Source organism: Nilaparvata lugens, chromosome X, assembly GCF_014356525.2.
Source record: "Nilaparvata lugens isolate BPH chromosome X, ASM1435652v1, whole genome shotgun sequence".
NCBI classification, from domain to species: domain Eukaryota; kingdom Metazoa; phylum Arthropoda; class Insecta; order Hemiptera; family Delphacidae; genus Nilaparvata; species Nilaparvata lugens.
In genome coordinates, this window is record NC_052518.1 from 104,495,139 (window position 1) to 104,510,723 (window position 15,585).

A 15,585-nucleotide genomic window follows, 5' to 3' on the forward strand; every position below is an offset into this window, starting at 1 on the left:
TTCAAAGTTTTTTGATTTTTATATCATCAGGCTATCAAAATGAAAAAGTTTTCTCAGGAAAACATTTTTTTCGATCATTACTTTTTGAGATATGAGTGCCTAAAGTTTAAATTTTTGGAACAGAACATTTCAAATTCGATAAGAGATAAATCCATGAGATTTAGAGGATGAATTTTTCATGGTATTGTTGAATGAATAAGACAAAAAGTTTTTCAAAATATCAATTTTTGAGAAAGTTAATCAATTTACCAAGAATAACTCAACTAAAAGTTATTTTTGGTCATTTTCAGTAAATTGAATACTTTCTCAAAAATTGTTATTTTAAGAACATTTTTGTTCAGTCAATCAACAATATCATAAAGAATTTATTGTGTCTTCATTCTAAAAAAAATAAATAAATAAATTTGTCCTTTAAATCTCATGGATTTATCTCCTACCGAATTTGAAATGTTCTGTCCCAAAATTTATACTTTAGGCACTCACATCTCAAAAAGTAATGATCGAAAAAATGTTTTCCTGAGAAAACGTTTCCATTTTGATAGCTTGATGATATACAAATCGAAAAACTTTGAAAAATATCACCAGTAGAAAGTTTATTTTCAGCCTTTGCACAGCCTTGAGTTGAAAAATAATGTCATCTCTTACCCAAGGACGGTTTGGAGTGCGAGAGACATTTTCCAACACATATAAGACCCAGACAGGTGGTAGGGGGGCGACTTTCCCAGAGCTTTAAAGCTTGTCATCCTCACCAAACGCCCTGTGATCGAAGCGGCCAGATCGTCAATATTGTCGAGTTATAGACCCACAAAAATGGCCGTGTAACTCTCCCGCCAAATACTAGTTGTGTCGCTTTATTCTAGTACATAGTCTATCAAGTTATTTACTTTGTTTTGTTTGACACATACACAGGAGATGCTCATGCTGTTCGGCATTGATATTCATATGTGGTACGGCAGTGTAGTATAGGGATGGAGAGTCAGTCCCTCGAAGTCCCTACGTGCTGCTTGGCATTGTTATTCAGATGTGGAAGACAGTGTAGTATTGGGATGGAGAGTCAGTCGCTCGATGAAGTCCCTACGTGCTCCTCTTTAAACAAAATCAAGTTGAGTCTAAAACGTGTTGCCTCGAAAAATGTTCAGGTGAGATAAGTGAGAGTAAATATTTACGATAAGTATCGTAAATATATAGGTAAATATTTAATGTGAGATATCGAATCGATATGCGGTTTCTGCCATTCATTTTTTTTTTAAATTCCCTATCCAAGTCATGTATTGCACAAACACCTTCCTATTTCAAAAAATGAAGTTGCATTCAATATGGCGGATCCAAAATGGCGGACCAGATTTTTTAAGCCATTGTAAAGTAGTTTTTTTCAATTTGAGTAGGATCCCCAATCACACGCACCATCAAATTACCTTTGTGTATGAGATATTAAGGGTTTAAGAACTTGGCCATTGGTATAATGTTATTATGTTATTCATATTCTCAAGAGGTTTGTTTGTATAATCAACTAAAGACATTCAAGTTTTTCTTCATGTTTATTTTCAGTAACAATAAACGGCGTTCTCCGGCAACGTTATTTGATGGAATTTATTCATGATGGCGAAAGATTGTGGGTGGAGTGACCTCTATTTCTAGCGGCCGGTGAATCCCACCCCTGAGGGTGTCAGGAAAACCCTCAGGGAATGGGTCCTAACTGTAAGTTCAACAAACTGTTTCCTAGTAAATATCACAGAAATGAATAAATTTCCAATATTATTACAATAATTAAATATCAAGCCATTATATTTATTTTATGATAATACAGTGCCTTCATTGAGTCGCCCACATTCAAATAAACATGTTTGTGAATAGTGGGGCATTTGAATTACTTGTGTGGTTAGTTGGTTACCGATAGATAGCATCACTATTTATGTATAAAATCGCAAAGTAATAGTATATTTCGCACCTAGGGTCGAAAATGTACGTTTTCCGGCTCGAGATCGCGGTTTTCAAGTTCGAGACGAAGTCGAGAACTTGAAGCGTTCGAGAGCTATTTTTCGCCACACCAAAAAAAAACTTCCCAATATTTATAAGAAATTGAAAAATTAATAAAATTCAAACAGCCTATTTTTATAGTTTGAATCTTGGTTATGACAACTTTTACTGTCAATTAATTTCAATATTACTAATTAATAATTTACAATAGTGACCATATTTTTATACTATTAATATTTCGAATAATTGTTTGAATTTTTATAGCTCGCGCTTTGCGCCCGGTGCAATATCTCATGGATAGATGGATGAATAGAATTTTCATTACTATTTTGAAATAATGTGATGAAAAAATTAATATAATTGCATATTTCACAGTTTTGTCTCAAAATATATCTAAAAAATTGATTGAAATTTAAATTATGGTAACTAATATAAAAAATAGCTAATAAAAGTCGAAATTCATCGACAAAAAAAAAATGTCATTGACCGAGATTCGAACCTAGATCATGTTTGTTATTCACTGAGCTGAGTTCAGTTGTATCACGCCTTTACGCTCTCGGCTATTGGGTATTGTTGAAGGAAGAGGCCTGACTGATAACTCTTAGCATACACGTAATACTGTAAACTAGACTTCTAAAAAAGTTTACTTCACTCCTAAAAAGCGTACAACCTTTGACTATAGAAAGAAGGTTGTTCTTTCTATAGAAGAAGGTTCTTTCTGTAGTCAAAGGTACAACAGACTTTGGCTCATGACTTATATTATTAAAATTAATATTATTATCTGTTTCACAATAAAATTTTCACTCTGAATTAAGTCAGGTAACGTATGTAGGCTACTATAATATAGTGTATAGTGGCATATTAATTTGAAGCCGGTTTGCCGGCATTTTCACAACAAAATATTGCTCTGAAATCATAGAGAAAACATTCGAAGATTCAATCTTGAGTGGGCCTAATGTTTTCTCTATATGGTTCAATATTAAAGGAAAATTATCTAAAAGTTTTAATAATGAATTACGGAAAAATTACTAAGAATTTTTTAGTCAAGGCTGAGTTTCACCAGTAGGCTTACCTTAAACTTCAGATCTCTGCTGTATTTTCTTGTTATTATAGTTGATTGTATTGCATTAAGAAGTGGAATTCGATAATAAAAAAGAAACAATTATTACTCTACCTCACTTTTAAATATTGATACAATTATTGTACTTTGATTTCAAATTCGATTCTTCACTTTTAAGTACTTGCGATACGTACCTTTCTGACAATGGACAATGCAGCCATTGTATTCATTGTTTGATATCAAAAACACAATAAATATTAAATTATTAAACAGTAATTTATAAAATATATTATAGACATAATACCGCGATTCACGATACATAATTATATAGATTATTACAGTCGTTATGAGATTATCTCTCTATGATTTTTGTGAGATCGGGATCGGACACGATCAGCTGTTATTCAAGGTCATTTTACAGCCCTAGGGCCGTAAAGTTTTACCGGCCTGGTCGGAAGACAATCACTTTCGGCCTCCATATGACGCACGTAAACCAGCTCATTACATCCAAGTGTGGCGAAAAATAATTTGCATGTTACAGCAGGTCTTCAGTACATATTGTTTTGAGTAGGATAATGTAAGCATGTATTGAATATCTACAATAATGTAAGCATGTGGTTTTGCCAAGAGCAAGGAGTATTCCTTTCTGAACAGTTTTTCACCAGTATCTAATGCCTATAGATTTTTTCCCTTGGGGTTATCTTGGAGATAAACTAGCCTTTATATTCTAGCCTTTATAAATTTGTTCTGCCACACTTGTTAACACTTTTGTTTATGAAGTATCCTTGAACAAATACTGCTAATCTTTGTTGTAATGTTCATTTTCAGTTTATTCAGAACTCAGAATATAAAGGCTAGTTTATCTCCAAGATAACCCCAAGGGAAAAAATCTATAGGCATTATATATATATATATATATATATATATATATATATATATATATATATTATATATATTATATATACACTAATATGTATTATTAATTCTTATAATTACTATTATCACCCCACGGGAGAAAAAGATCTAGAGGCATTGAATACTGATAGATTAATGTTAATATGTGAATATCTTCTGAACGGTTTGAGATATCGATGTGCGGTTTTCACCATTCATTGTTCCTTGAAATTCCGTATCGAAATCATGTGCTGCATGACCACCTTCCTATTTAAAAAATAGAGTAGCATTCAAAATGGCGGATCCTAGATGGCGGACCTGATTTCCGAAGTCATAGTAAAGTAGTATTTTCAATTCGAGTAATCACACCCACCTTGGAATCATTTCTTTTTTTGAGATACTAAGCCGTTCTCAAACTTTTTTCTCTCTTTTCTGCTTTGAATATATTGATTAATAATGTGAATATCTTTGAAACGGTTTGAGATATTGATATGCGGTTTCTGCCATTCATTTTTTCTTGAAATTCCCTATCCAAGTCATGTATAGCACGAACACCTTCCTATTTCAAAAAATGAAGTTGCATTCCATATGGCGGACCAGATTTCTAAAGTCATTGTAAAGTAGTTTTTTTTTTAATTTGAGTAGGATCCCCAATCACACCCATCGTAAAATTACCTTTATGTATGAGATATTAAGCCGTTCTCGGACTTTTCACCCACCCTGTATGTAATTTCAAACTTACGCTATTCATATGTATTTGTACATGTTTGATGAATAATGATTTTTCCATGATTCACTCATTAATTAGTTAATGAATTGTTACAGTGAAGGGACAACAGCAGCTGCCGGTGGTACGGGTAGCATTGGCAAATTACAATGGCAGTTACAAGGTCATCCTCTAAAGAGCATTGATATCCAAGTGTGTAGCAATCAACTCACGGAGGACGGAGGCTGTTTCCAGTATTTTTCATACCATTCTGCTTAACAGGATTCTGCTTAAGAATGATCAGAGTAAAAGAAGTTTTTCTTGCCACTACTTTTTTAAAGATGGCAATGGGAATGACAGAGAAGTATGTAAGAACGTTTTTAAGCACACATTGAGAATCTCCGACCAGAGAATTGCAACTGCTATCAAGAAAAATACTCCTGAGGACCTGCGAAGGAGACATTCACCCCATAATAAGACACCAACATCTATAGAGATCATCTTAGAAACTTCATTAAGCTATTTCCAGCTTACCAATCCCACTATTAATCCCACTCGTAACAAAAACCCACATAGACTCTACTTGTCACCCTCACTGAACATGGGCATTATTTATAAGCTATATTTGGATCACTGCAAAGAAGTAGCTCCAGAGAAATGGACCTTGCATTTTTTTTATTTTCATAGACGTTTGATATACTTTCGATGTACCGGTCACGAACTGAAGGAACTTTGCCCTTTCAGATAGGTTGAATTCATGTAGGGCTCTCCAGAACCATTGAATCTGGAGGGAGCTGTGCTGGTAATTGTAATACTCAGTGTTTGCTTTGAGATCATTGATGAAGATTGGGTTGGTCGAAAATGAGCAATTCGAGTTCCTGTTTGTTGAAAATACCCATCAGTCGGTTGGGAATGATGTAAAATCCTTCGAAGAAAGCATCCAGTTGCTTGCGGATGGCTCCAATCATTTTCATCTGACAAACCAGATGTATGTACTTGAGCTTGTTCTCTTCAGTGACGGGTATGTTCTTTGTCCATCTGGTTTCAGTTCCCTAACCTCAGTCACTTCAACTCCTCGCACCTCTGCACTGAATGTCAAATCATATCCAATGCTAGAGATATGGTTCTTCTTCAAGTAGGCGAGACTTTTGTAGAAAGTGTAATCCTCACTTTCCATATCTGTGTACTTGATCGGAATATCCAAAATATGCTTGTAGAAGGAACGAGTAAAGTAGCACTCGAGTAGTTTGTTGTCATAGATTGCTTTTGCAATCACCCTCCAAGCCATCAGTAAGCAGAGGCAAGAGAGGGGGCGGAGTGGCCAACTCACTCGAGAGCTAGCACTTCCCTGGCTGCTTGTGGCTTAGCTGCATGTGGCCTGGTCGCTTGTGGCCTGGTCGCTTGTGGCCTGGCTACTGCCCTGGTTGCTTGTGGCTGGCTACTGCCCTGACTACTGCCTTGCTCGCTTCCTTTGCTGGGTACTGCAGCCTCTGTGCTGCTGGCGTGCACTATAAAGAACGCTTCGACGCCCGGCTGCAAAATGAGACAGGCGTGAGTGTCTTGAGTCTTGTCAAGTTGACACAAACAGTCACTGAGCGATGTTCACAGATCATCCAGTTTCAGAAGTTTGCTGAGAGGTGTAGGAGTATTCCTTTTTCTCTCTCTGCCAGCTCCTTGGCCATTTTCATCAGCAGCCTTCCTGTCATTGCTTCTCGCCTGTGCCTGCAGGTATAGCTACTGATCCTTATCTTCTTCCTCTTCCTCATCTTCATCATTTACTTCATCGTCCTTGTTTCAAAAGTGCAAGTTGAACTTCTGATTTGGACAATGACTTTAAAAAGACGCAACATGGAGGCTTAGCTGGATGTTTTTGAGATCAAAGGTCCCATTGCAGACAGTTGAAGATCGAGACCGGTCTTCACTCTTTTTGGAGTGGACACCACTACTGTATCATTCATAAATCGGTTCCTCAAGATTCCTTTCCCGACGGTCTTGGTTTCGTCATTCTTTTCTTCATTCTCCATCTTGTGCAGTCTAATATCTCTCCCAACTGTAAAACAGGTATTGGAATTAGGGTATTCTGGTTATTATTTAGAGAGTGGATTCATTCAGAAGTTAAAATCTCTGCTTGGTCCTGGTGACAGCATTGATTATAATAGGTACATTCAAACTGAACTGCATCTTATTATTGAAATTGAATTTAATTTTACCTCATCATATTTCATCATAAAAGAAAAGTTATTGCAAATCTGAAATTGACTACCAAAAAATTGATGAATATTGTAAGTTAATACTGCAACCGAACAATTTCTTGAATATTCATTCTTGAATACTTAACTAGAATTTATTCTAAATACTCATAATTTTTTTTTCTTTTTGTGTAGTTGAGAAGTTGATATTGTGGTAATTATTCATATTGAATGAGAAAGACTAAGAAATTGTCAATTTTTTGACAATTTCATGGTCTTTTTCATACAATACTCATAATTATTATCAATCAGAGTATAAGTATAATATCCAATTGCATTGCTACTACAAAATGTATAATTAAACCTAAAAGCGAGTAAGAGATGAATGCAATGACCTCATTATACTTTCACGATTGCTATGTTCAATATTGGATTTTGATATATACATATATATATATATATATATATATATATATATATATATATATATATATATATATATATGTACCGTGGATGATTGTCAATTGTTATTGTTCGAGAATGGATCAAGAAATCAACAATACTATAAAAATGATCCTACATAGACCTATATAATTAAAAGACTTTTCTTTTACTTCTACAGAGTTACTTGATAACTTTATTATGTGATAATTAGCTTGATCTAAATTATTATTACATTTAATCACTAGCACACTTTTATTATTTTGCCATTTTTGGCTAATCAAGTTTAAAAATGAATTATTAGTATTAGAAAGTAAACTTTGATCACCCTAGTAGACCTACATTACCTTAGTAAACCTTAGTTTATTTCCGTATATTCCATATTGACACTTTATAATAGCTACACTCTACATCGAAGCATCAAAGGAAGTAGAAGGGTACCTATTGGTGATTTTTTTTTGTGGGAACAGTAGGATACTTTATTTCTGGGTTTCTCCTTGTTAGGCGATCCTCTCACTTTATAAGAGTTATATACACAATACTTGGGAGTCAAATATCAATAACTTAGCCAACGAGATTAAGTAATACCGCACTCTCGTAGAAAAAGAAATGAAGACTAATTTTGTAGAAACATCATCACCTATCTGGGAATATTGACAAACCAAAACTCTTGACTGTTATTTTCAGTAGAGGAATGCTACTAATAATAGACAATAGTGGAAGAATGCCTTTTCTTCTGCTGTCTTCCTAGCTCTGACATTTTGTTATTCAAGGGTTGGTTAGGCTATATATTTAGGGAGTGCAATCAATATACCTGTATTGGACTATCCCTCAGTGGGGCGATCTCTCACACAAGTGGTGAACTTCCAGCAAAGAACTTTGGAAAGGAAGTACATTGTATTTTGTTAATACTCTGAATACTTCATTTCACTGGTATTTCCAATTAAGATATCAATTATTTCTATCACATTTTTGGCTGTCAAAGAATTTATCTCCAATTCCTTTTTCGTTTGAAGGAGATCGTATGACCCAGCAACTCACAGTTTATAAAATAAAATGATTTGGCTCTTTTTCTTATGGGAAACTGAAATTTTATTTCATGAATCTAGGAATGATCCATTGGTTGAGAGATTTGAATGTCTTATATACATCTATGTTTTATTCATTTATTAATTATAACTGTTAATTTTTTTTTATACAAGCCTTCTTTAAGCAGATGGAAACATTTTTCTAGAAATCCCCATGTATAAGCACCGCTTGGTTTCTTCTTCACCAAAGCCAAGTCAGACGCTCTCTTGAGGGCTGTCACAGATTAGCCCTTAATAGCACTGGCTTAAGCAGATGGAAACATTTTTCTAGAAATCCGCACTGCTTAAGCAGATGGAAACATTTTTCTAGAAATCCCCATGTATAAGCACCGCTTGGTTTCTTCTTCACCAAAGCCAAGTCAGACGCTCTCTTAAGGACTGTCACAGATTAGCCCTTAATAACACTGGCTAGCAGTTGCTAGACTAGCGTGGAAATCTCTGTTTAGCAATTTCCAGAATTTCTGAAGATCCTTTTGCAGCTACAGGCTCACATTTCAGAAATCCCGCTCAGCTAAATTCGGGTTAGGGTAAAATGGACTTGTAGTACTATCTCTTATCCCAAGTTGGAAACGAAAGTTTTTGAATTTTGATAATGTGAATATTGAAGCATTATCGGAAATGATACACTTGGGTGTTGAGAAATTTATGAAAATTGACTTCAATGCTTTTATCATTGATTCTGAATTGGCTTTTCATAGTGGAATCAACCAACAAAATTTTGAGAATACATCAATACAACTGAAAATATACATATTCCCTTGAGTCTGAGTGTCGATGTGAAACATGACTAATGGTTCTTCCTCTATTTTGGAAGAAATAAATCCATAGTTTGTTTGTTGTGCAGACCTACTCTGACCACATATTATACATGTTTCAACTAGATATTGAATATCTATCATCATATCTGGCCAATAAAAATGTTCAAAGATTCTGTTGATAGTTTTTGAAATTCCAAGATGTGCACCGAGAATGCTGTCATGATAGTATCGAAATATCAGTGGCACTAGAAGTTTGGGTACTAAAATTCTGAGCTTTTCTTGGTTTCGAATCTTTATTACTAATACTCCATTGGAAATACTGTAAGGAAACTGATCATGGTTATTAGCAATTCTCTTCATTATGTCAGAAATGAAAGGATCATTTTCTTGATGTGTTCTGATGTCGGTAAACACTAGTGGGAAATCTGTGATTCCCAATGTATTCACGAGATTCCACACATTTTCACTTTCAATTTCCTTATGCTCATCCTCTTCTTCTTCGATATCACTCTCATCTTGATACATCCTGAATAAGCTATCGGCGGTCACATTCAAACGACCAGGAGTATGTTCCACTTCAAATTGGAATGCTAGAAGTCTATGTATCCATCTTCCTGAACGACAAAATTTGTTTGTCCTGTCATAGAATCCATGATAGTGCACTGTTGTCGGTTAATAATAGGAATTTTGCTTGTTGAAGGTAAAGTTTGAATCTTTCCATTCCAAAAATCGCAGCATAACATCCAATTTCATAAGTTGAGTACTTACACACTTGCTGAGTTAGTTTTTCAGATGCGTGAGCAATGGGCTTCAATAATCCATCAATTTCCTGTGAGAGTATAGCTGCTACAGCTTTGCAGCGTCCGTCTATTCGCAATGCAAATTGTTTTGAAAAATTGGCAGTTTTCATTACTGGTGGGTTCATGATTGCATACTTCAATTGTTGGAATGCCTTGTCATGTATCTCTTCCCATACAAACTTGACATTTTCCTTCCTCAAATCATTCAATGGAGCTGCGATTTCAGCATAGTTTTGGATATATTTATGATAATACCCAGTCATACCAATGAATCTCGCTATAGCTTTCGCATTTTTGGGCTTTGGAAATTCTCGAATGGAATTTGTTCTGTTAGGGTCGATAGTGATACCATTTCGATCAACTAGATATCCTAAAAATGAAATGAGTTTCTTTGCAAAATTAGTCTTTTCTGGTTTCACAGTAAATCCGGCTTCTCTTAATTTTAACACAACTTTAATGTGTACTAAATGAGATTCCAAATCCTTTGAATAAATAACTATATCATCAAGATAATTTAAAACAAATTTGAATTTAATATCCTCAAAGATTGTATCTAGAACGGAAGTCAAGGCTTGTGTACCTATACTTATACTGAACGGAACTCTATTATACTGATAGGTTGTCCTCTGAGTACAGGAAGTTGTTAAATGTTTACTTTCCTCAGATAAGGGCATCTGATAATATGCTTGATTTAAATCTAACACAAAAAAATACTCGGCATTATGGAACCAGTGGAACATGTTATCCAGATTGGGCAGCGGAGTAGAATCTAATGATATCTTCTCATTTAGTGCACAGTAATCAACGACTACACGTTCACCTCCTCCCTATTTTGATACTAAAAACGCTGGGCTAGAATAACATGAAGTCGACTTCTCAATTATTCCCTCTTTGAGCATCTTCTTGATTTTCTCATTCATGATTTCCATTTTCATAGGGTTTAATTGATAGGGAGCTTTTCTTACCGGTTCCTCTGATATAAGGCGAATTCTAGAAATCCCCATGTGTAAGCACCGCTTGGTTTCTTCTTCACCAAAGCCAAGTCAGACGCTCTCTTAAGGGCTGTCACAGATTAGCCCTTAATAACACTGGCTCGCAGTTGCTAGACTAGCGCGGAAATCCTGTTTAGCAGTTTCCAGAATTTCTGAAGATCCTTTTGCAGCTACAGGCACGCATTTCAGAAATCTTGCTCAGCTAAATTCGGGTTAGGGTAAAAGGAATGATTTTATTCGTTAAAGCTTTAGTTTTGATCTTCTTGAAAGATTTCTGCGACCTTCTTTTACAATTTTTATCAAATTTATTTTTCCTCTCTCTCTCTCTCTCTTCCTAGCTTTGAGTAATTCATCTTTACTTCTTGATTCATACTTCGAATCAATGGAGTTTATATAATTATCATTATCAATGTTATGCACTATACCTCTATTCGCATTAGCATTGCAGTTTCCTCTCCTTGGCCATTTTCATCAGCAGCCTTCCTGTCATTGCTTCTCGCCTGTGCCTGCAGGTATAGCTACTGATCCTTATCTTCTTCCTCTTCCTCATCTTCATCATTTACTTCATCGTCCTTGTTTCAAAAGTGCAAGTTGAACTTCTGATTTGGACAATGACTTTAAAAAGACGCAACATGGAGGCTTAGCTGGATGTTTTTGAGATCAAAGGTCCCATTGCAGACAGTTGAAGATCGAGACCGGTCTTCACTCTTTTTGGAGTGGACACCACTACTGTATCATTCATAAATCGGTTCCTCAAGATTCCTTTCCCGACGGTCTTGGTTTCATCATTCTTTTCTTCATTCTCCGCCTTGCTTGCTTTCCAGTAGGCAATCACTTCTTTCATCAAAGTCTTTATTTCTTCGTTGATTTTCTGTGCAAAACTATTGCAACTGTCAAGCAACATGTTTTGGATCAGCTCTCTGATTGGCTTGAGTCGAACGGACATGTGGAGCAGAAGTGCGGTGGCATCCTGAATGCCCTCCTCAGTGCAGCAAATCGATTGAAAGTTACCTAAGTAACAGATACTTTTTCTGGATAAGTTGGGGAACAACCAAAGCGAATTATTCAAAAACGACGATATTGGTGTGCCACAGGGTAGTATCTTTGGTCCTGTCTTCTACAAAATATATATATATATATATATATATATATATATATATATATATATATATATATGTTAACTCAATTTCAAGCATTATCGGAAATGGTGACATTTTTATGTATGAGCTGATGAAACAGCTTTAATTGTTGGGCATAAAAATCTTAAAGTTGCAGAGCAACAGTTGCATTCTGAGTATAATAGGATTCTTAGGTGGTCACATGACAGAAATTCACTTCAATAATCTTTCTAATGTACAATTTTTTTACCATACACCAATTCCAAAAAAATTCTATATTTATAAGATTATAATTTTTTTCAAGAATAATATTAATACAGATCCTTTGCTCCACCATCTCCTTACAATTTAAGATCACCAGTTATATACCAGTTACCTCGATTTAGAAATATTTATGGAGAAAGATCACTCCTCCACATGCTTCCTAAATTATTAAATGAATTGCCTCTGAATATTCGAGATTATTCAAAAAGTGATGTTCTTAGCTATGTAATAAATAACAATAATCTCATATAAAGAAACAGTTAGCAGAGATTTTGCTGGTACATCAATTTTATTGAGTCACTGCCGCCAGCTAGAGCAACCACTTATTCCTTGAAATTAAAACTTCATTTCTCAATTTTTTCCCCCATGTATGTTCATTATAATTTGTGTTTTCATAAATAGTAAATACTCATTTTTGATGATTTATGATTTTATTTGATTGATATTTTTCTTTCACTTGAGTAGTCTATCTTATTTCTTTTCTTTAATTTCATTATTTATAAGATGATTGTATCTAGAACGGAAGTCAAGGCTTGTGCATCTATACTTATACCGAACGGAACTCCAGTATACTGATAGGTTCTCCTCTGAGTACAGAAAGTTGTTAAATGTTTACTTTCCTCACATAAGGGCATCTGATAATATGCTTGATTTAAATCTAACACCGAAAAATACTTGGCATTATGGAACCAGTGGAATATGTTATCCAGATTGGGCAGCGGAGTAGAATCTAATGATATCTTCTTATTTAGTGCACGATAATCAACGACTACACGTTCACCTCCTCCCTATTTTGATACTAAAAACGCTGGGCTAGAATAACATGAAGTCGACTTCTCAATTATTCCCTCTTTGAGCATCTTCTTGATTTTCTCATTCATGATTTCCATTTTCATAGGGTTTAATTGATAGGGAGCTTTTCCTACTGGTTCCTCTGATATAAGGCAAATTTTATTTTCAACTAAATTCGTTTTTCCCAATTTAACAGTGAGCACATCATCAAAGTTGTCTAGTACTCTTTGCAATTTTCTCTGTTGCTCAGCATTCAAATTATCTTCACTCATGTCTGAACTAATTGCATTTTGTATTTTCAATAAATCTGGATTCATTTTACTTTCAAAAGAAAAATTGAATTGTGGTCTAAAATTGAAATAATACCTCTTGTTGAATAAATCAATTACTAGCTGTGTGTGATGTATAAAATCACAACCGAGTATAACTGGAGCTGAAGGATCTTCACTAATATGAAATCGAAATTTCCAATTGGAGTTTTCTACTCAAACTTTTATGAACGCTGCTTCCTTCAAATTCAAACATACGTTATTAGCTGTGATACAATTTGGGATTTTTTGATCTCATAATTTAGGATTAGCAATCAATAACTCATCGAAAACCTTTTTTGAAATGATACTCCTACTTGCACCGGAGTCTATCAAAGCGGTTGCATGCACGCTATTGTTCCCCCACTTCAAAAACTACAAAAGGAATGATTTTATTCGTTAAAACTTTAGTTTTTATCTTCTTGAAAGATTTTTGCGACCTTCTTTTACAATTTTTTCAAATTTATTTTTCCTCTCTCTCTCTTCCTAGCTTTGTGTAATTCATCTTTACTTCTTGATTCATACTTCGAATCAATGGAGTTGATATAATTATCATTATCAATGCTATGCACTATACCTCTATTCGCATTAGCATTGCAGTTTCCTCTCTTATCAAATTCAACTAGTCTTGCTTGCTTATTTCTACATTCATTGGCATAATGTCCTATTTTCTGACATTTTAAGCATTTCATATAACGCATGGTTTTAGTGCCATTAGTAGAATTTGAAGATTCTATTTTATGTTTCATAATCTGTTCTTTAAAACTGTCATTGTTAGGATTTGATCTACACACTTTAGCCATATGACCTAATTTTTGACAATTATAACATCTTGATGGGACTGTACCCCCTTCTTTAAATATTTGTTGTACGTTTCTATCTGAATGTGACTCAAATCAATCTCTTTCTACATTCGCAAATAGAAGATTTTGTGATTGAATGCATATTTCGTCGAGGTCCCTGAAATTTCTAGGCTTGAACTAGAATACTAATCTTGATCTTTCCTCGGGATTTGAACCTGAACATAAATTAGTGACAATCTCTTCTTCTGATTTTTTAAATTGCATTAATTTGACTGCCTCTTTTATAGAGGCATTAAAGTGGATTAAGCGAATCTGAAGCCCTCCAAGCACTCATGAATGGCTTTCAGAAGGTTGTTTCGCAGCTCCTGACTGTCCTCATACACTGGCAGGTCAAGTTGATTGAAACAGACTGTATGGGCCGAAGGAAAATCTGTCAGTTGACCTCTCGTCATGGTGTATCTGGAATCTCTGGACTCCATTCATACCCTCAAGGGCTGAGAAGCCTTGGAGTGGCACTTTCGATGTACCGGTCACGAACTGAAGGAACTTTGCCCTTTCAGATAGGTTGAATTCATGTAGGGCTCTCCAGAACCATTGAATCTGGAGGGAGCTGTGCTGGTAATTGTAATACTCAGTATTTGCTTTGAGATCATCGATGAAGATTGGGTAGGCCGAAAATGAGCAATCCAAGTTCCTGTTTGTTGAAAATACCCATCAGTCAGTTGGGAATGATGTTGTAAAATCCTTCGAGGAAAGCATCCAGTTGCTTGCGGATGGCTCCAGTCATTTCCATCTGACAAACCAGATGTATGTACTTGAGTTTGTTCTCTTCAGTGACGGGTATGTTCTTTGTCCATCTGGTTTCAGTTCCCTAACCTCAGTCACTTCAACTCCTCGCACCTCTGCACTGAATGTCAAATCATATCCAATGCTAGAGATATGGTTCTTCTTCAAGTAGGCGAGACTTTTGTAGAAAGTGTAATCCTCACTTTCCATATCTGTGTACTTGATCGGAATATCCAAAATATGCTTGTAGAAGGAACGAGTAAAGTAGCACTCGAGTAGTTTGTTGTCATAGATTGCTTTTGCAATCACCCTCCCGATGAATTTGAAGTGGAGAAGATTGTCCGGGTTGTAGGCAATGAGGTATTTATAGTGTACATCACTTTGTCGCCCTCTGATGTAGTGAAAAGTGCATAATCCGGGATGAAAATCTCCCTCGATAATATGATCATATACCATTCTAACAACAGGCCTCTGGCATCCTGCCCTTCTTCCCTTCGAAGACTATGTAGAAGGGTTCTTCCATTCTTCAGGAGTAAAATGGTGCAATTCGTGGAAGAAGTCCTCGAAGATGGATGCCCTCTTAATGTGCTAAGTGAGTTCTTTGCGATG

General features: G+C 35.3%; 2 protein-coding genes across 11 annotated transcripts in view; one reads left to right on the top strand and one right to left on the bottom strand.

The window, feature by feature from the left end:
* LOC111048178 (neogenin) overlaps positions 1-15,585 on the top strand; it is a 267,521-nt gene that overhangs the window by 243,742 nt on the left and 8,194 nt on the right. For 4 of the 10 annotated variants that reach the window (XM_039442940.1, XM_039442937.1, XM_039442938.1 and 1 more), the window contains one exon: positions 4,757-4,919. In XM_039442940.1, the coding sequence (XP_039298874.1) occupies positions 4,757-4,916 (160 nt within the window). In that variant the 3' untranslated portion in view covers positions 4,917-4,919. Of the gene's footprint in view, positions 1-909; positions 1,140-1,548; positions 1,699-4,756; positions 4,920-15,585 lie in introns of those variants that run through there. The other 6 variants (XM_039442942.1, XM_039442945.1, XM_039442946.1 and 3 more) reach the window with 4 other exon arrangements.
* On the bottom strand, positions 5,608-15,432 carry LOC120354736 (E3 ubiquitin-protein ligase HUWE1-like). Its single transcript, XM_039442182.1, has 2 exons — positions 15,286-15,432; positions 5,608-5,913 (listed from the first exon to the last, which is right to left on the bottom strand). The coding sequence occupies exons 1-2, from the start codon at positions 15,430-15,432 to the stop codon at positions 5,608-5,610; spliced, it is 453 nt and encodes a 150-aa protein (XP_039298116.1).

Bases quoted from the DNA above. Each gene is read 5' to 3' on its own strand.
- LOC120354736 (XM_039442182.1), bottom strand. From the start codon at position 15,432: ATGGTATATGATCATATTATCGAGGGAGATTTTCATCCCGGATTATGC. The intron at 5,914-15,285 runs GTGATTGCAAAA...ATGGCTTGGAGG, and splicing joins ACTTCAAATTCATCGGGAGG to GTGATTGCAAAAGCAATCTA.